General features: G+C 41.5%; 1 protein-coding gene across 2 annotated transcripts; it reads left to right on the top strand.

Moving 5' to 3' along the window:
• The first annotated feature begins 602 nt into the window (after positions 1–602).
• hic2 (hypermethylated in cancer 2) lies at positions 603–13,328 on the top strand. Of its 2 annotated transcripts, none has more exons than XM_085368525.1 (2): positions 603–673; positions 9,960–13,328. In XM_085368525.1, exon 2 carries the CDS (start codon positions 10,022–10,024, stop codon positions 11,783–11,785), a length of 1,764 nt encoding a protein of 587 aa, XP_085224651.1. In that variant the 5' UTR covers positions 603–673; positions 9,960–10,021; the 3' UTR covers positions 11,786–13,328. The 2 variants fall into 2 exon arrangements, with proteins under 2 accessions (XP_085224651.1, XP_085224650.1); XM_085368524.1 differs by having other exon boundaries at positions 603–681.
• The last annotated feature ends 7,678 nt before the right edge of the window (positions 13,329–21,006 follow it).

The following is a 21,006-nucleotide window of genomic DNA, read 5'->3' as shown; positions in this document are numbered from 1 at the left end:
CAGCCGTCTTAAGTCCAGCTGATAAAGAGATTTATCAAGTCTAATGCTGTTTTCTGTGGTGGTTGTGGTATGTATTATCACCAGTGCATTGCGCACCGAACTGGCATATTTTAGGAGTGAAGGCCTTTGCAGATAAAAGAGGATACACTCAACAGTCCGCTTTAAAACATACTACAGCTTTTCGTGTACAATCCCTTATGCCACATATAAAAATACCCCTCAAATCGATTCTAAAACTGCACATCACTTAACTCCCTTCTTCTATTTCTTTCCCCGTCACAGTCCCTTCATAGATTACACATATTACAAAATTAGTTTTAAAGTCAGGCATCTCACGGAGCATTTACCTGCACACAGCAGGATGGTAGGACTATAACTGGGTCGGTTTGCTCGGAGGAGAAGGCCTTAAGATGTTTGAACACAATGAAAGAAAATAGCACTCTTTGTTTCCTTCTGTGCCATCTTGCAGGTAAAGTTAGTAAGATTCCTGATGTAAAAAAGTGAAAACCCTCCCACATTAGGATGTTTTCACTGCTGCACTTTGGGGCTGGTTTCTATTCAAATGTGGGTCAGGGGTGAGGAAGCTAACGTCATAAGCTTGCAACATGGCGTCCCGAAGGCTGTGAGATGAGCAAGAGGATGGTAAAGACCGCTTGAGAACGACCATACCGATGTAAGAAGGTATTTAAAATGAATTCTTTCCTTTTGCCGCGGCGTGTAAATGTTTGTCGGAGCCGTATTTCTGTCGTTTTTTGATCGGATCGTTTCCTACCACCCACTGCAAGAATCGCAGAGGTTTTCGCTGTTACGCTGGTGTTTTTTTCCACGGCGTGCCAACAAAAAGGGGCTCTACCAGCCTGCTTGGCAAGCCGAGGATTCCCACATTATTTGTTCGAACATATCGCGGTCTCTGCCCAAACCTGTAACAATGCGCCGTTTGCGAACGATGTGCTCCTTTTATATTTTTAATTAGGCGTCGTGAGCTTACGAGAGATGTCCCACAGGACGAGTGTGTACCAAAGAATTACCAGGTTGGCAAAGCACATCAGGGGGACAGAAAGGGTCCACGGACGGCACGTCGCTACGTGGTATATGAACGCTAAAACGTTTCTACTCTTCACCTCATTTTCTCAGTTTTGCAGTCCAACGTGTTCAGTGAGTTGTTTACAAAATTGCAAGCTGATTAGTTGAATCTTTCTTTAAAACCAATCGCTTTCGCGTAAGCAGAGCAGATCTCTTCAGCTGGTATTGAATTGCACTTTGTGTGGTAAATGGAGCGGGGCAGATTCTGTGGATTTTGCGCATGTTTTTTTTGCGCAATCAGCTGATAGTCTTTGAGATGTTTGTAGATAGTATGGTACCACTTGTTTATTGTTTATATGTAGGTTAAGCCACTTTGGTCTTATGTGAGGCACATTAAAATCATTTAACTGGAGTGTCTTGCAAATATACCCATTAAAATGTTGGATGCATGCAGAGCCTGGTTTGAAACGTTGCTTTTTAAACGTCGATTCTAGCGATGCAGTGGGGTGTACGTTTTAGAAGCACTATAGGTGCGCTGGTGCTACCAGAGCTACCATCTTTGTAATCAGCTACAGCGTTGGTGTCACGTTACACTCTGACCTATAACTGCACTGTTTTATAGAAACACTGTTACACTGTCGTTGATTTCTGTCAGTAAATAAGCATCCTCATTTTTTTTTTTTAAAAAGGCGGAAAAAAATCACACCAGTACGTTAATTACTTCATCATTAACTTAAAGTAAGCCAATAAAACAATGCATGTACTCGGGTGTGAAGGCGGCTCTGCTCCTCATGATTACTGCTGTTAAAGTACCAAGGGGCATGGCGATAAGAAGGCATAAGAATGCCAGTAATGTGCGTTTCCTCGACTGGCTGCTGTTAACCAAAGTGTAGTTCTGTGGAAACATTTCCACTTTAATTAACAGTTGACGAAATGTACTTACCCCCTTGTAAAACGGCTGTAGAAAAATGGTCAGTTGTCTCATATTTTGCCAGTTGGTAGGGAAACGAATGTCTTTCATTTTACACATGATAAAATTATTTTGCACACATTTCCAGTAGCTCAGCTGCACATTAACTGTTTGTTTCTGCGATCATTGGTGTGAATTCATTTCAAGTTGGCATTGTTATCATTTTTTTCAAGCTCTTGCTTTGATAGTAGAGTAAAGGTAAGATAAAATCCAACTGTTTTCATGGCTTCTTTTTCTGGTTAGAGTTGCAGGGGACTGCAGCCTGTAATAAAAAGATTACAAGATGTTATTTTGGCAGACTACACCCAGCCCAACATATAGGTGTAGCGCTCAGCTGCTCTGTCTGCCAACCTCAAAATTTGGCTGGAGGGGTAGCTTAGGTGTGTTTTTCAACAACACACCTAAAAGCTGTATTGCTAAGAACGGGACACATGCAAATGTGTATTGCACTTTATAATCCAATTTGGAAAAGCCTCTAAAGGAGAAATGGGACTCCTGGCTGTTATGCCTGAAGCACTTGATGATATCAGCACAGTAAAAGCACAGTGCTTTGATGAGCGAACTGCTTAATCCATTGTGTTTAAACCAGTCCATCTCATAAACCTTGAAGAAACTGAGTGAGACTATTGATCGCTTTACTTTTATAGAGTTGATCAAGTTTTACGCTGAAAATGGATTATGTGGGCAAGCTGGTCTCTCCAGTAAATCCTGTAAAATATTGTACAGTAACCGCTGTACTTTTTGATGCTTTTGTCAAATGAACATTTTAGGTCAGAGATCAAGTAGCAAGGGTCAAACAAATAAAAAATGACCAAGTCAAGTGGTCAGTGTGACTAGTTTCATTGATTACTATGGACTGCAGAGTGTGGCCTGGAGGGTAATTTGAGGTCTGTGTGTGTGCCTCATGATCGGCCAGTTGGTCTTGTCCTTTCTCTTTCTCAGCACACACATAGTGTATTGGATGCAGGCTTACAGCAGCATGTGTGGGCAGTGCAATACAGTAAGAAGGCTACTTAGGCTATATGTGCTGACATGTTGGATGGGGACTTATAGATTGTTCTGGGCTATTGTATCTATGTGTAGCTGTCTGTTCTATTTGGTGGTTGCCTGTTCAGAGGCTGTTTGGTTTGTTCAGTGGATAAAGCACCTCGGGACAGGGTTGTTGTTGTTCTTTAAGAAGAAGAATGTGGAATGTAGTGCTGATAGCCAGAAGGTTGCGCAGTGTTTAACGGCTGAAGGAGGAGGGGGGGGCTGGCAGGTCTGTAAAACCTTGGACCATACAAGATCTCTTACTCGCCCAACATGATGTCCTCAGTCAAAGCATTAGATATCAGGTCATGTGGGTTGGGGGTTGTTGTCTCGCAAGACAGAGGTCACTTTATCATACCAATCATATGTTCAGTTGTCGGTGAAGTGGCTGATTACTGCGCTTTTAGTGAGGGCATGCACTGTGATGTATGTGGGCACCAGTTACTAAACAGGATTGCTGGTGAAGGTCTCAGTGTTTATTTAGTTTTTTTTCCTGAGGACATTCTAGATGAACACAATACTCAAGACACAGCAGAGATGCAAAGTTATTCATATTAAATCCATGGCAGCAGGAGAAAATGGTAGTTGGAACTCTTTCAGTGCATAAAGCAGATTCAGGTTTCATGTTTCAAATGAGAGTTTAACAAAGTCCTTTTTCAGCAATGAAAACTGTTACATATAGCCTCATCTTAAATTCCATTACCTCCAACTGCCAGATACTAAATGAACTAGTACTTTTCTGGTGTTTCTGACCACTCACAGCAGCGTTCCCATTATAAGCTATAGCCTCTCATTCACACAGATTCATATGGCACTCGATCCAATGCATACAGACACACACACTCACAAAACTGGGGATCGACTCACAGACCTGATTAGCAGACAGTAAGTGTTACCTCCTGGTAAAGAAATGAGTTAATACTGCATGTAAAGAAATTTAGACATAACCAATAGATACATCAGCTAGTTTGAATTTTTTTTTTTTTTATAAGACTATCATCTTAGTCAAAATCAGTCCCTTACAATTACAAAGAAATAAACCACTTATATGTAGACTTTAAATCTCTCTTTTTAATCTGTGTTTTTGCGTTTTAACCCGTACTAACAAGAGAAACATCAAGTTTAATAACAAACGAATGTCTCTATAAATATAAGAGAAATGTACTATGCAAAATCTACTCATGACATTTTTCTTCTAGCGCTGTATTTTTAGTCTTGCACTTGCATCTACACCCCACGTTTACAAAACAGCTGAAAAACTAGAGTTACTAAATCATCTCATTAAATGAGTTGATGACAATTTATAAAATAAAAATTCATCTGGCACTGGTTGCTGTTGTTTTATTAGCTAAGATTACCTCCAGATATCATTCATACCACAGAATAAATTGATTCATTTCCCATTTTAAAGGTATGTGGTAAGGAAAAAAGGATTTAATCTCATTTTTTTTCAAAAAATCAGCAAACTTCTCCTCCTCCTCTTCCCTGGTGTTACACGACAATCTATGGTCTGAATGCCAGCATAGCTGTGTAAGGTTTTAGGATGTACACATGTGGCCACAGCTTTCTGATCGGTGATAAACAGAATGAGGTTCTTGTCATTCCACTGCACTGTGGGCAGGACTTGTTTATCTTGCTTAACTATTGAACTCCTCACTGGAAGTGTTCACCCAAACTGTCAGGGTACTGTAGTTCACATACATACTATAATCATGCACCTGTTCACCCAGCAGTCCAGCAGTTCTGAAAAACGGAATGTTCCAAAAACAGGACAGAACCGATTTGACCTATTGAGCTTTTTCTAATAGCAGGATATGTCCTCTGCAGCTTTTCTGAAAAGATTACATCCAGAATGGATCCAGCACTAGATGCACTTAAAAATCTACCACTGAGCCTGCAAGTTTAGGCAGGCTATTTCAAGAAATGACTGAAGCTAGTGACTTTATATGTCATCTTTACCTTCTATATTCTGTCTTATGCCTGCATTGCCAACTTGCCTAAAAGACTTGATCTTACTACAAGTGAATGATTTTATTTTATTTTTTTAATTAAACTGTAAAAAGGTTTTAGATTGAAGGTTGTGTTTTTTTTTTCTCCGTTGTTTATTGTGTAAATCTGAAGCTTTTTCTGAATCTAACCAAGTTGAGTTTTGTGGAGCCTTTGCTGTAATGTGATTTCTGAAACTTTATGGAAACAGGAGAGACCTGATTTTTGGATCATGTATATGCCTAACAGATGTTCTAAATGAAGTTTTAAATGTGTGTGCGTGATAGAGTAATGCAGTGTAAAGGCCGTGTAGCAGGATGAAAAAACAAAACAACGTGCGTCTTTGTAACCAATCAAATGAGACTAAAATGGAAATGATTATGTTAATTTGCATGACTAACTAGCATTACATATCACCTGTAATAAAATACTGTGAGCTGCCCTGCTGCACAGCTCTGCTAAGAAAAGAATTTAATTCATTGTCAGAAATGGTTTAGAGCAACCTGATAAATCTTCAATGTGTTTCGTATGTAGCTCACATGTAATGTCTGTTAAGAGCATACATAGTAGTTAGCTTTTTTTTTTCTTTTTTTTTTTTTTTTTTAAATTAACTGTTTACTTTAATCTCATTTTATTATGAGCTGTCCTTCCACAGCTGGTCCTTGCTGTACCCATGAGTCCTGCATGGACCAGCCTTACCCATGCAGCAGTGTCAGCCATGTTGAAATGGCTCAGAGGTGGTTGCTTGGTGTTTGTATTTCAAACTGGCTTTGTACCATCCCCCCCAACCCCTCCCCCACTCTCTCTGCCCACCAGCATACTCTGTTTGTGTGTGTGCACACACAACACATGCACACATCTAACACACACACACACACACACAGTGAGGCCTTTTGCTCCTGCCCTTGATTGCCTCTCATTCTGTGTCTACTTCAATCGTTCCTACCTATCTGTCTCTACCACTGATCCTTTTATGCAGGTTCTGATGTTGTGTGATGGCAGTTCTACAAACCCAGTACTATCTCTTGCTTAAATGAATCTCTGTGAAAGAAGCCCCAATTAAACAAAAGTTGCATGTAAAATCCTGGTCAATCCTGATTTCTATTGGTTGTTAGCAGATGACCTTTCACAGCAGTAGGGTGTGTTTTGTTATTGCACCACAGGACTTTGGCTCACCTCTGCCTTCTCTTGGCTTTTTTACTCTGTGTTCAGGAGATTAGTGCCACAGCTCTCTGTCACCTTTGCTACATGAACACCGACTTGCTGTTGGATCTATATGCGCTGGAAAATTGTAAGCAGAAACAGGGGTGGTAAATAAAGTCAAACCTGATCATCCAAATTTCAGGTGTAACCAGTTTTAATTCAAAGGTTGACATTAATTCAGTGCCCAGGGCTCTTTGACTCGTTCTACTTTACAATCTGCACACGCGTGCATGAGCCTTGCTGTGTTTGTGAGTTGTGTGTAAACCTCTCTTCTCATCTCCTGATCATCAGGCTCCTGACACAAGTCAAGGTTGAGGATAAGTAGCAGGGCGCTTTGTTTCTTCTCTTTTTTTTTTAAGATGAGTTTGCCCCTATCATTATGTCATAGTTTTTGAAGAGGTTACACTGCAGGGAATGGTAAGCTGATCCACTGTGTGTGCTCAAAGACAACAACCTCCCTGGGCTGAATTTAGTTGGTATGTTGTAGGGTGTTCAGCCAGAGAGAGAAGTCTTTCTTACAGCCCTTCTAAACCAGCTATCATGCTTTCTCTCCAATGAGCTACCAGCCTTTTTGTGTAGGGCTTAAAACTATGGTGATCGAACCCTGCAGACTGCTTTCTAACTTACTAATATTATCCATAGAAACTAGTCTTTTGGCATGCTGGAAATAGTATTATTTTTTTGCTGTTTTTGTCAGTTGATACATCATCCCTGACTCTAACTGCGGAGTTAAACGGGAACAATGGTGTGGTTTGTAGTATTGAAATGTTTCTAGGTGGAAAGGGTGCCATGCAGTCACACTTGGAGCTACATTCATGGTGCAGGCCTCTCTGTCCCCTGTGGTATCATGCCTCTTTTTCCTGGGCAGCATCGTTGGAAGGTGAGCCGGGCCTACACGTGTCCTACCCTAGCTGCATATAGATCAGCCATAATCCATTAGCGGCTCCCTGGAATCCAGCCGGCACAGCACAGCAATGGAGGGGCCAGGGGGAGAGGGTAGCTGGGTGGGTGATGGAGGGGAGGAAAGGGAGACAACGAGGGATGAGAGGTGGAGGGTGATGGGGGAGGGCTTTTTTTTTTCTTTCTTTCTTTTTTTTTTTTCTCTCCTGAACTGGCTTCTCTACTGTGAGCCCAGCCCCCTTTTATGTTGGTCCGCTGGAAAAGCCTCTTGAATCCCCCCATAAAGCCTGCAGAGGTGTGCGTGCGTGTGTGTGTGTATGTTAAGAGAGAGACTTGATATATGGCTTCCTGGCTGGCATCACAGTAGAGGCCCTTCTTTCTCTAGTAGCCCTCTTCTCCATTACCGCCTGCAGGGCTGAGTGCCGTAAACTCCCCTAGCTTGTTGTACGATTAACACATCTGGGTTGTGCTTTTCAGAATAGCTCATTATGATTTACATTGGGGACAGGACAGTGAGCTGTTCCTGGGATGTGTCTGCATGCCCGGTGAAAGGCTGGTGAGGGCTGGAAGATAAAGAGAAAGGAGAGGTACAGAGGAGAAACGGGGGAGGGGAAGAAGATCGTGAGTAGAAGTGTCAAAGCAGAGGAGGCAAGCCCAGGCCTGGACCTGGGGGTAATGATCACTTCAGCTGATTGTATCAGCTAGTCTGTGACAGAGTCAGCTTGGCTACATACCGGATACACTCAGCACTCTTTACCAGGTTAAAATTTTAACCTTCTTGTTCTTTGATGGTGTTTAATTTTGACTATAATAATGGGTGGTCATTACCATCCTTAACAAGTCTCTTATGTCTAGTGTGCCATCTTCTTTAGTGGTACTTTGTTTTTCTCTGTAGTATTTGAAGGGATACTGGAGGGCCTTAGCCAGGATATGTATGTCTTTGTTTAACGCTGTGATGGACTCCTTAGTTGTGCTTACTTACTGTGCAGTTAAAACTATTTTAAACAGATACAGTTACTTGAATTTTAACTTATGCTTTTGCCCTGATGGCGTTTTGAGGACAATTGAGGATAATTCACATCTATTACAAACTGAAATATTCTTTAAAAGCTTTGCTTTGATCTAAGACCAGGTCAAATGCCAGTAGTAATGTGTCGTTATCAGTACCTGATATTTAGTTTGTTGCTTTCAGCTGTTCGTTGCCGTTTTTCCTGCTACTGCATATCTCATACCTACAGCATTATACAGAAGCTGTATGATTGTTGAAGTTAGGTTAAGGAGATGGTATACACAAGGAGAGAAATTCAGAATTTTTTTTGATAATGTGTGCTTTAATTTTACTAAAAGGTATCTAAGGGCATCATGCTTAAGATATATTAACCTAGAATAAGTTCAAGTTAAACTATAGAGCTAATGTAACTACCTCGGTCGATAGTTACTACGTATGTCATTAATATAGTTCGTTTTGGTCAATTCATATTATTGAATCAATATTAATATTGTCTCCTCTTTTACTGGTGTCTTAACTCTAGAATGTTTTTTTAATCTGGTGATCTGTGCACAATATTGATATCAGCTGGTATTTTTGCCCATAGAGTCAGGATTTTGAGCACAAATTAAACCATGTTATTGTTTATTTACAGTAAAAATGATTTTTTTTATTTTTTTATTCAAATGTTGATTCATCCACTGTTTGAGATGTGCACACTGCAATCACTAAACAACATGCAGATCCATTTCAACCCTTGGTGCTGGGTGTTTTTAAATGTGATTTCAAAGCTCTTGCTTGGCACTTAAAATGGCAATTTCTACATGTGTTTGACTTGAATTAAACATTTCTTTGTCTTAGATTGTAATCTCTTGTAGTATGGCATACCCTGTTGTGGTTATTGAAAATTTGTGTTGTCTAAGCTTGCCTGTGGCTTTGAGGGAACGTTAAACATGGACAGACTGCTGCCTCAACCAAATCATACCACTGATATTGCCCTCAGAAGTTTTGCATCTATTGCATTAATACAAAATGTGTGTTTGTAGAGAAAACTAGAAATAGAAGTACTGTGGTGTGTACCATTAGGCCATCAGTATGTTGTTTAGCAGTGAATTGGATTCACTCGTCCTATTTCCATAAATAAGGGCCCCTCTGGAGGATCGAGTGGTGCTGTCCTTGCCTTGGGGCCACACCCTCCCCCTCCTCTCTTGCCCAAGCGCCTGTGTAGTTTTTCTTGCTCAGGTGTCACCTAATCCCCCCCCCCCAGCCCTGCTCTTCCACAGATCTCCAACCCCCAGACAATAGGGCAGGGCTGACATTACCATGACCTAATGGAGACTAGAGTTAGCTGAGTTTCCAGAGAGGGCATCCCATCGAAACTACTTACTCTGGTGAGATAGTGGAATGAGGCAACTTAGGAAAGAAGTTACTTTACCCATTCTTGTCCTCCACCCCTACGACCTTTGTGCCAGATAAGTGGTAATGTGTACAGTCAGAACTTGATCCATGTAGGGTTACAGTTTGTTTAAAAAGAAAAGTCGGACACAGAGAAGGTTCCAGTTTCTAAGCAGCTGTGTGATTATATGGCATGCACTGCTAACAGTTTGCTAATTTCCCAGTGAGCTCAATTTTGCCATTAGAGAAGCGTTAGCTAAGCCTTTACAGCACATTGCTTATTCAGCCTTTTTTTCCCCCTCATCCACCGCCAATGCCACTAAATATTGATTTTTGCGTTATCTGTTAAGAAACACCACTCTTTATTTCTTTTCTCAATAACCCATTATTTTTATGTGGTTTCAGTGTAATAAAACAATTTTTTTTAATGTAATACTGATCATGTCCTTGTTTTGTTTCTTTCAGCTTGAGGTGGTGCACGTGTAGGAAGAGAGAGACGAGAGAGAGGGGAAAGAAGGGCGGAGGAAATGGAACTGCCAAATCATGCCAAACAACTGCTGCTGCAACTCAACCAACAGAGAGCCAAGGGCTTCCTGTGTGATGTTATCATTGTGGTGGAGAATGCTCTCTTCCGTGCCCACAAGAACATCCTGGCGGCAAGCAGCATCTACTTTAAATCTTTGGTCCTCCATGACAACCTCATCAACCTCGACACAGAGATGGTTAACCCCTCGGTATTCAGACAAGTTCTTGACTTCATCTACACTGGGAAGCTACTGTCCTCATCAGACCAGAGCAATGAGCAGAACTTCAGTGCCCTCTTAACTGCAGCCAGCTACCTCCAGCTCCACGACCTTGCTGCTCTGTGCAGAAAGAAGCTTAAGCGCAATGGTGGGAAACCCCTGCCAGGTAAACCCTCCACTCCAGGTCCCCTTAGCCGCTTGCGTCTAAACAACCAGCGGCTTTCCTCTTCTACCCCTACTGGCCACAATAACCACTATCCTCCAACCCTTTCCGATGCCGACCAGCCACAGCCAGATGAAGGCCTTCGGGACAAGCTCTCAGATGACGAGATGTTTGTTGGCACCTCTGGGAAGAACGGGAATGGGGGGAATGGAAGCAGTAATGGTAACCTCAGCAGCGGAGGAAGTGCGGGGGAACCGGACCTTGGACTAGACCTCTCCAAGAAGAGTCCACCCTCTGCGGGCACAGCCACAGATGCCCTCAGCCCACACAGCAACTCCCAAGGATCCCCTCAATCTGCCTCAGTATCGACAACCAACAGTGCCTCACTGGATGATTCGTCTACCACCTTGCCGGGTGCAGACACCTGCATCTCAGAGACCATGGACCTCAACTCCTCCTCTAAAACCTCAGAGGAAATCCAAAACCAGCCAGAGGGTCCTCCACCACAGAAAAAGTCCCGACAGGGAGCTCGAAAGAATGAATGGCCTAAGAGAGAGGCTTCAGGGTTGAAGTCTGAAGATCACAGCAGGCCCCTGGTTAATGGGGTAATTGTTGGTCCTAAAGATAGCCGCTCATCTGGGATTGGAGGTGGCAGTGGGAACAGCTTCACATCTGACCAGTCCTTCCAGTGTAAGGACGAGGAAGAAGGAGGAGAGAATGGCCAGGATCACAGTGAGGAAAGTGGTCAGAGTGATGGAGAGACTGCAGGAGGTGGAGGGGGAACAGCAGGGGGGCACCACAGCGCCAACTATGTGTACAGGCAGGAAGGTTTTGAGCCAGCATTTGGAGACAACCTCTATGTGTGTATTCCCTGTGGTAAGGGTTTCCCCAGTTCTGAACAGCTCAATGCTCATGTGGAGACGCATACTGAGGATGAGCTCTACATCAAAGAGGAGGGAGGAACCTTTGTGAAAGAGGAAGATGAGGAGGAGGCCGAGGACCTTTCTGCCACTGTAGGTCCTTCTACCTTTGGTTCTGAAACGCGCCCGTTCAAGTGTACAGTGTGCAGTAAGAGCTACAAAGACCCAGCAACCCTGAGACAACATGAAAAGAGCCACTGGCTGACCAGGCCTTTCCCCTGCAACATCTGTGGCAAAATGTTCACCCAGAGGGGAACCATGACACGCCACATGCGTAGCCACCTCGGCCTGAAGCCATTTGCATGTGAAGAGTGTGGCATGCGCTTTACACGCCAGTACCGTCTGACAGAGCACATGCGTGTCCACTCTGGAGAGAAGCCGTATGAATGCCAGCTATGTGGGGGGAAGTTTACCCAGCAGCGCAACCTCATCAGTCACCTGAGAATGCACACCTCACCCTCTTAGAAATGCATCAAGCCAAAGAACTCTGGGAATAGAAAATACAAACCTTTTCTCCATCGCAAAAGCAAAGAAATGCACACATACACATAGTTCTACATATTAATCCAGTTTATGATGCCCTGGCTAAGTGAATGATGTAGCCGTTAGCCACAGTGTGCTCTTGGTGATGGTGGGATCTTGTTGATGCAAGGATTCAGTTGTTGTTTATATCGAACAACGTCTGCTCACCTCTCAGGAGCTCTAAAGGGACAGTTTACTGCTGTCTCTCTCCAAAGTCACAAAGCAATGGTGGAGTTGCATAACGTCTGGTCTGTTAAATGTGAATGTGGGTACTGATATAATGTCAAGCCTCTCACTTCATACCCTTCAGCAGCTTTTCTCTCTTCTACCTTTGAGTCTCTGAAGTTTTCAGATGACTCAAGAGTCCCCTGTGTACTCCAGTGCTACTTTGACCAAAAAAAACCACGTGCAAACAATACTGGCAATAATTCAGCAAAAAGATTATTTTAACCCTGACAGCTTTATATGCTTCGTTGTGTTGGTTGGTGATGGGTATCTGTATATAAAGCCCTTTTCAGACATGGGATATGTAACATTGCTCGCTACCCCAATCTGTTAAAGTGATGGCCTTCTGGCATACAGACATGATGACTTCTACATCCATATTTCTCACAGTTATACCGTCATAGATGTGAAGGTGATGAAGAGAGTTGCTAGATTTGGCAAAAAATCCCAATCATGATTATTTTGGTCAGTATTAAAAAAATTATTTATTTTGCACAGTTGTTTCCAAACGATTGTGTAAAATAAATCAAACTATACACAGTTTTTACAGAGGATTTCATTTAAATCGGAATATAATGTAAAATAATAAGGCTTGAAAAGAGTTGAGGTGGTGGGCCATTAGGAATAAAGAGCTCGAACTTTTGGCAAGGAGCAAAACTGTACTACTGTAAAGGAAAGCAGTGCACTCAGGAACACAATGTAAAATCTTAGAAACAAAAACAAACACAGAAAAGTAATTTTTTTTTCTTTGCCAATTTTGTTTTTGTAGTTCTCTTTGCCACTGACACTAAGTGTGCCTGCTAAATAGTGCTGCTGCATGGGCTGTACGCCACCGCTTTCCCCCAGAAAGATCTCTCCTCAGGATTGGGAACAGCAAAACTGTATTAGAGAGTAATTGTTTTCATCTTACTACCACAAAGAAGCAGATCTGGTGGGATAAAATGCAGTTATGTGCATGTTATTGTTTTTCTTATGGGCTAAGCAACTCACATCTACGCAGGTGTTCAGTCACAATCTCATGTCTGCATGCATTCAGACTTCTGCTGTGTTAAAAGCTACACATAAACGGTATCTAATGCGAATTCTGTCACTACTTTTACAGAGAAGTAACTTGGTGTGCTCATTGAGGCACTCAGAAAACATGTCTGAAAGGGGCTTAAGAGGAGGGGTAACTGGGTTTGGGACCATCTCCATGCTTTAACTGGAAGTTCTTGAAAGAAGGTTCACGTTGGAGGACACTGATTTAAGTTTTTGTTTCACAGATGACAAACACTCAGTCTTCTCTACAGCTGTTTGCATTAATATAGAGAAGATTTTCATTGTTTTCAGATTTGCCTGCTAGTGCTCCCAGGAATGAAACCTGGTTGGACAGATGAACCCTTGAGGTACTTGTTTTTTGCTTAAACAACTTGTCATGTTTCAGTGAATGTTTAAACTGGAAGGTCTTGGGACTTTTCTTGTGGAGGGGAGGGATCTGGGTTGGGTTGGGGCAGGGCAGGGCGGGGCGGGTGGTTTCATGGGGATAAGGTGAAGAGGGTGTTTTTAGACTGAGCATTATGTTCAGTGGGTACGTTTATTTTTCTGTCTGTATAGCTTTCCTCCCCTCAGAAAAAAGAAAAGTCTATTTATGTAGGCTTGTGACCTCTCTACCTCTGATTACTCTTACAAACTCTATGTTGATTAGTTGAAAGTTCCTATGTAATTAATTGTAAAAAGTGTGTAGATTATGGTAAGTTTTTATCTAATGCTTTAACCTGCCCATCTCTCAACACAGGTTTTTAATGCTTATAGATTTTACACATTAATATTGTTTTTAGCTGTTGTTTGTACTTGTCAGATATAGCTTTTGGGTGCCCTGTTCATTGTGGCTCCACTTCAAAGTGTACTGTAGCTTCCAGCCTGGAGCAACTAGTGCTTAGTTGGTTAGTTTAGATATATAGAGTTCCAAAGATCTTATGAATGTTGAGGAGAACAGAGCTAACTAACAAACTTTGCTAGACAAGTTCATAACCAAAGTTTTTAAAAAGATGTACTTAAGATATATAGCATACTAAATTATTTCACTTTTGATTTCTTTTTGCTGTATAAAACAAATTATGAATTATATTCAAAGTCCAGAGAAAGAAATCCACTCTTTTGATGGAGTTTTTGGCCAATGACTGACAAAGGGTCTTGTGGATTGCAAGGAAAGCTTGTGCTGATTGGTGGGCTGGTATGACGTAAACTTTACCACCCAAAAAAATTGGTAAAGTTTATTTAAAAAAAAAACAAAACAAAAACATGTTCCCTGAACATGTTTCCTGTTTCCTTTTCATTTATATCCAGAGTCCTTATCACTTTATATTCCATGACTTTAAAAACAGGACTTGATGACATTTTATGTGTTCTGTTCAGACCAAAAAAGAAAAAGGAAAAAAAAAAGAGAAAATATAATCAGAATTTTAATGTGAAGTTCAACTTAATTGTTTTGTTTTTGTTTTTTTGTGAGCCAGACATGTGAAAACTTGTAATAAGAAGGGAGAAGCAGAGATGCACTGGACAGCTGGACAACTCGCTGGTCTCTTGCGGCATCCTTTTGTTCCTGATTGTATTCCATTATACCACAGAATTAGTTTTAACTTATTTTTAAACTATTTCAAGCTTTACCTCATTGTAAACAATGACAAGTTGAGAATGGCCCCCCGTTGTCTCTTCTGTTTCACTCAAACCTGTCCAGTGTATCGCCTCTTAACAGTTAATGTAGAGTATGAACCCTCACTACAAGTTTGGTTTTTTTTGTTTTTTTTTTATAGGCATTCCTCTGTTATGTTGGTTTACCTGTCCTCATGATTATTTTTTTTGTAATTCCTTTTCGTCCTCATGTTATGGTCTGTGAAATGTTTGATTATTATAGGGATGCAGCTACAGTTACACAAACATCACTACCGTTTTAAGGTACCTGCGTCTTGGGCTCCCAGACTTGTTACTTATGTTGGATGTTGGTGTCTTGTTCTTAGGCAGTTGCTGTTTAGTGATTGCATGGTACATCTGAATTTTTCACACTCCTCGATCCCCACCCACCCATTCCTAGATCCACAAACGTGTTATTTATCGCCTGATACATTGTTGCTTGTGACCTCTTCTAGCCGAAGAGGGAGTCCACAATGCATTGCCTTCAAACGTTGTTGTACTCGCAGCCCTTACTGCAGTACAGTGTAATGTCTGTAATGCAAAAGGTGTTTTGTACTACACGATCTCTAGCCATCTCTGCAAAGGTTTTTGCAGCTGCATTTGAATGCTTGCTTGTTCGACGTAACGAAGAAAAAAAAAAAAGGAAAAAAAAAACATACTACGAACTCCAAACTGTGACCATGCTACTATTACTACTATTATTACTACTATTACTACTACTATTCAAATACTTCAGGGATTGTTCTGCATCTGTGAATGCAGACTCTCAGCTACATTTGTAAAATATAGCATTGTATCAATTTCTCTGTATTTTGATCATGGGAAAAGCAAAACACTAGTTTCATATTTAAGACAAACAGGGGGCTACTTTTTTTCAACTAACACAAAAAGCCTTGACAAAGGTGAGGCAGCTCAAAACAAGTCTACGTTTTAGTTAGTAACACACTATGTTCAGAAATAGTTGCAACGTTGTACAAAGAACTAAGAAGAAAAGGAGAGAAAAAAAAAAGCTCATACCCAAATCCACAAACTATTTTTTAAACCAAAGCACATTTGAATGATTATGGAACCATGTGTGGCTCTAAAAAGAAACATATGTATTTATCTCATTGTTTACATAAACTTTTACAGTTTTACAGACCTCAGTCGAGGCTCGGCCAGTTAGGGAGATGGTTTTGTGTGCGTTATCATTTTTTCTTTTCTTTTTTTTTTGTGAAAGATGCTTTTCCACAGAGGTTGCTGCCAAAACAAAAGCATAGCGTTAAACATGGAGTGAACTACTGCATATTCAATTAAGGGGAGGGTGTGTGGTTTTAGGGGCACTCCCCACCCCTCCCCTCCCTGCCAGCTGGCTTTGGGATGACCCTGCGCCCCAATCCTCCTGCCCTCTGGCCTGTCTTCAGATGGGACCACAGAAAGTGTGTTTGGGGGGGGGGCTGTGCATCCTTGACGTATTAATCAAAAGGCATTGTTAGTCAGGGTCTTTAGCTCAATGTTTGTCTCTTTGTTTACCCAAATACACTCGAGGAATACCTCTGCTGCTTGGGTCTCTTAATATGTAGGTGTGGGTGAATGATGCTTGAATATTTTGGGTTGTTTTCGTAGTCCGACGTGGTACATCTCTTATGCTGGCGGTTCTTGAAACCTATCTGGAGAATGTAGCTTTGATTTGTTCACTGCATGTAAACAAGCCTATCTGGTAGTCTTAACTGTGAATGTTATTGTCAGTTTTCTGCTTTTATGATGTTGTTTTGAAACTTTTTTTTAAAGCTGCCTGTGTTCTGTGGGTAAAAGCAGCACAAAACTCTGGCTGGCTGAGCCTCAAAGAAAGTTGGTGCAAACACTTATTGACAGTGTTCTTATTTTTTTTTTTATTTTTTATTTTTTTTTTTTTATTAATCAAATGTCTATTGTCAGTGATGAATGTATTTATTTCTGAGCCTGCCCTCACCTTTTTCAAAGAATTTGCTCAGTGTGTGAGACTGAGGTGGAGGCAGGACCCCCCCCCCCCCCCCCCCCCCCCTTTTTTTGTTTTGTTTTGTTTTTTTGTTTTGAGGATTTCAAGCTGAGAATCAAAACTAAGACACAAGACAGCCATTAACCACAATCTGTGAAGCTGACCTTATTTGTGGGAGAATCGAATTTCTTTTCTTTGTTTCGCTTCCTTTTTTTATTTTTTATTTTTTTTAACTCAAAAACAAAATGGTCTATGGCATTAATTATCTGCTCTGTAATACCTGACAGTCTGTAGGGTTTTTAGTTCAAGTAAGTCACTATGGGTGTTTTATTTTATTTTTATTACATTTCTTTTGCCCATTTGTTCTTGAGGTCTCACTGAATGACTGCACACCAGTGGAAGTAAACCCTGTGTGTGTGTGTGTGTGTGTGTGTGTGTGTGTGTGTGTTTCTGTGGACACAGACAGGACGCTGTCCCTGCCTGTGCAGCGCAGAGGCTACTGTATCTTTTCGAGCTTGCTTTCCCTGGGTGTTGCCATCCTGCTGACATTTTATGTATATTTTAAACAAACAAACAAACACACAGCAGAAATGTGCACGTAACCCACAGATCTCTCCTCTCAGCCGTCGTTTTCCTCTCAACCATTGTTACATTTCTTCTATTAAACCACTTGCCGCTACTCCTTTTTTTTTTTTTTTTTTTTTTTTTAAATCTAACTACATAATGTTTTTAGTATCTGTAAGTTTAACATCAGAGGATTTTTAGAAACGTTGAATACGATAGCTTTACTAAGTGCACTTTGTATGTTTTTCAAGGTCTTTGGGAAAACCCAGATGCTCTCCCATCAGTTCCGATTTAACTGACGGTTTATTCTTTCTTTCTCCTTACCTCATCTATGTTGCTGTGTTTGTTGAGCTACCATATCAATATGCAGTTGCTTTTGTTTAAAAAAAAAAAAAGCTTTAAAGTGACATATTCAAAGCGGGAAACTCACCAGAGAGACCGTACTTGGCTTTAAACTTCCAAGTTTCCATCTCATTTTTCGTCGTCATTAACTTCTGCCATCCTCTCCAGGCATTTTCTCTAGTAGAGGGGCTGGTCTGTCTAGATATTATGGAGATTCTTCTTCTTACCTTGACAGACTTAACCAAAGCCACTTTTAAAATGGCCTCCAGTGCCATTAAACCCTGTTTATTAGCTTTATTGTCCCTTGCTTTATCTCACACGCACACGAGACCCTGGCTTTAGCCTGTTGACCCTGTGTTATTTCGGTTACCACACAGTGGACTTTATCTCGCTCCTTGCTGAATTTTTCAGTATTTACTGTACTTTCTGTGACTAATAAACTGAACACACCAAATTACCTCAAAGCTTGTGTTTACAGAAATGCACTCTCTTGCCATTACCTTTAGACTTCTTGTTTTTCTGCCGTCCTTCTGTAACAAGAATATCCTGTTTTTGAAGTAAAGTTTCCAGCAGCGTATTTTCATCCATAACTGTTAATTTATGTTTATTAATTTTTAAAGGCACGTTGTCACCTTCATGTGCACTACATTAATGGAAAGACATAATTAGCTGCTAAGAAATACTGAAGAGTCGATTAGTGGAGTTGCCCATAAAGCGGGCGTATTGACCCTTTCTCTTAGGTTTTCTTCGGGAACAGCCTCTCAATAATGGATCAGGATCCATGGCCTGAGAGGCTCGCGACTGGACATGTAGGGACTTTGGTCATAAATAATTAAAGGGCAAGAAGGCCTCCCCCTTGGCAAACACACTTCACATGCAAAAGTGTATATGCCCAGGTACACTTCAGCAAGCATGTGCATAAACCTTCACCAATGTAAACACACGTTCTACCGTCTGGACTTCTAACATGCTCATACACTAGTGTTTAACGTGAGATTCTCTCACCTTTTGTGGCTTTTGGCAGCACCCAGGCTGGGCTCTCTTTCTCTCTGTCTTTATCTCCACTCCTCAGAGAGCTCTTATTCAGGTCAGAGCCACAACCGTGTGCAGCGGCGTGGCTCGCAAACTCAAAGTGTCATAAAGTGTAATACAGCTGACCTCAGCACTCATAACCTTGCAGTCTTAATGTACAGCAGTGAGGAAAAATAAACTGTTATTTTATGATCTTTTCATTAAAAGCTTGATTGAAAACCAAGACTGTGTTTGAGTTATACTTCATCTTTTTTGGCTTCCTCTCTTAAGAAGTTTCTGCTGCCGTGTTGGCGTAAGTGATCCTGTTCATAGATCATAATCTCCCAGGCTAACATCTCCCTTCAGGTATTCCTACACCGTTCGCTTTACCTTAGATAAATTATGTATATTCGACAGACATGTCGAAGTCAGTGAATGACGTGAGGTCTAGCTTATTCCTTCGAAATGAAAACCTGTTGGCAGCTTCCCTCTCAGATTATAGTTAGAAACCCAGAACCGGTAAAGTGAAGAAGAGAACGGAGTGAAAAAAGCCCCACTATAATTATTAATTAATTGCAGCTCACAACATTAATTGGTGGACATCTTTTCACTTGAAATTCCTACCTTTTCTCACCATTTTCTTGCATCTGTGAACCTTTCATTTTGGTGACAGAGATTGTCAGACCTCTTGTGTAGCTGATACATTGCTATCTGCATTTGTAGTTTTCTGCTGCCTCAGTTGTTTCTGGTGGAGCACTGAGAGGAAAGAAGGGTGTTATGTGGTAACAGGAAATGTCTCTTGAGGAGAAATGCCAACCACAGGAAGACTCTAGTTTCAGCATGTGGTCACAGGAAAACTTTCCTGATCACCAACTCAAAGATATAAATAACAGTTGTTAACAACTTAACAGGTACTCTCTAAAGCCCCAGGTCAGGGTTCACTTTCTTGCCAATACTTCACATGAAAAGACTGACCATGATGCCTGTGCAACACTAACAATGCAATATTAATATCAGTAAGCAAAAATATATATAAACATAGTATTGAGGAATTAGGGTTTAATTTCCTGCCAGGACCGCATTGTGACCTGTAGGCACCCTACCCCTCCATTCTTTCATGGGTGTTTCCCCATCATGTCGAGCTTCTGCATTTAGGACACACCCAGCCTTGATAAACTGGGTGAGTCTTGTTCAGCCTGTTTACAGCCCCTTTAACAATGTCTCTTTCTCATATTACTTTCATGCAATGAACATTCCTGGCACCAAAGGTCTTCTAGCCTGCCCATCACTTACACTGGAAGTGTGATAGATCACACATTCTCACTGACCCACCCTCTTCAGGTATGCAGATGAGCTCCTCAAAGTGCTTTGTCTATGTGGTTTTTCCCACTACCTTCCTTCTGTTCTCTTTCCCCTTGTTCCCAATAGCAAGTCCATAATCTCACTTTCCCCTTATCTATTTTGCCTTAGTGTTTCTTGTGATCTGGGCTCAGGTCAGAGTAGGGAGCTGGCACATTTATTTATCCTCTGTGCCATTAGTATTGCACTGTGCCCCTCGAGGTGTCACATGCTAAATGACCCTGAATGGGGGTCGCTGAGAAACAATGGCCCTGGTGTCGATAGCCCTACCCAGCCCTCCCCCATCAGAGCCCCTCTCTCCACTAACATCAGCGCCAAGCTAACACAATAGTGATATCAGAGGGGGGTTGATGGGTACAGAGTGGACCTTACCCACAGAAAAGATTGGATGGAGGGCTTGTCTGCCAGCCAGGGGTCATTCATGTTGAGTGCAGTTTTGGCTCCATGAAAACAGTCTGGCACCTCTGCTGAATACAATGCTTTTTTAGTTGGTTTATTTATTGGGGAACAGCAAAGAGAGACATTCACAAAAATGCCCCCCACTTCTCCCCAGTTTTTCTTATCTAGTGGGTCTGCGAGCATGAGTGGAATTTACCAGGGTCTGCCCAGGTGGGTCCAGACTTGCCTCTGCTTGTCTGGGATGGCTTTCTATAATCTGAGGAATGTGGATGAGAGTTGACTGGCTTGCCCATGTTGAGCCATGGAAATGGACAATGTCTGTTATAAATTGTATACACACTAAGCCACACACAAAACCTACGCCTAACTCTTATCTCCACTGCCAGATGACCTTCTGGTCTGAATGCTGATACTAAGCAGATGAATGGACTGTAGTCCTGCCCCAGTCCCTAGCTTTGTTTAAAGTTCAATGTCCAGAATAGATTAGCTTTTTTGAGAACTTATTCAATCATATATTGGTGATCTTGCTGAAAGTCATATGAGAACACCATAGACTGCATATGTAAGAAAGGCATAACCATTGTTACGTGACCTTTGGCTGTTGCCATGTTTGCTTTCTGGAGCCAAAAGTGACCAT

Source organism: Diplotaxodon limnothrissa, linkage group LG12 (assembly GCF_057381915.1).
Source record: "Diplotaxodon limnothrissa isolate DT_005_m linkage group LG12, D_limnothrissa_male_GT1.1, whole genome shotgun sequence".
Lineage (NCBI taxonomy): Eukaryota > Metazoa > Chordata > Actinopteri > Cichliformes > Cichlidae > Diplotaxodon > Diplotaxodon limnothrissa.
Note: the sequence above shows the minus strand (reverse complement) of the source record. Positions and strands in the feature narration are given on the sequence as shown.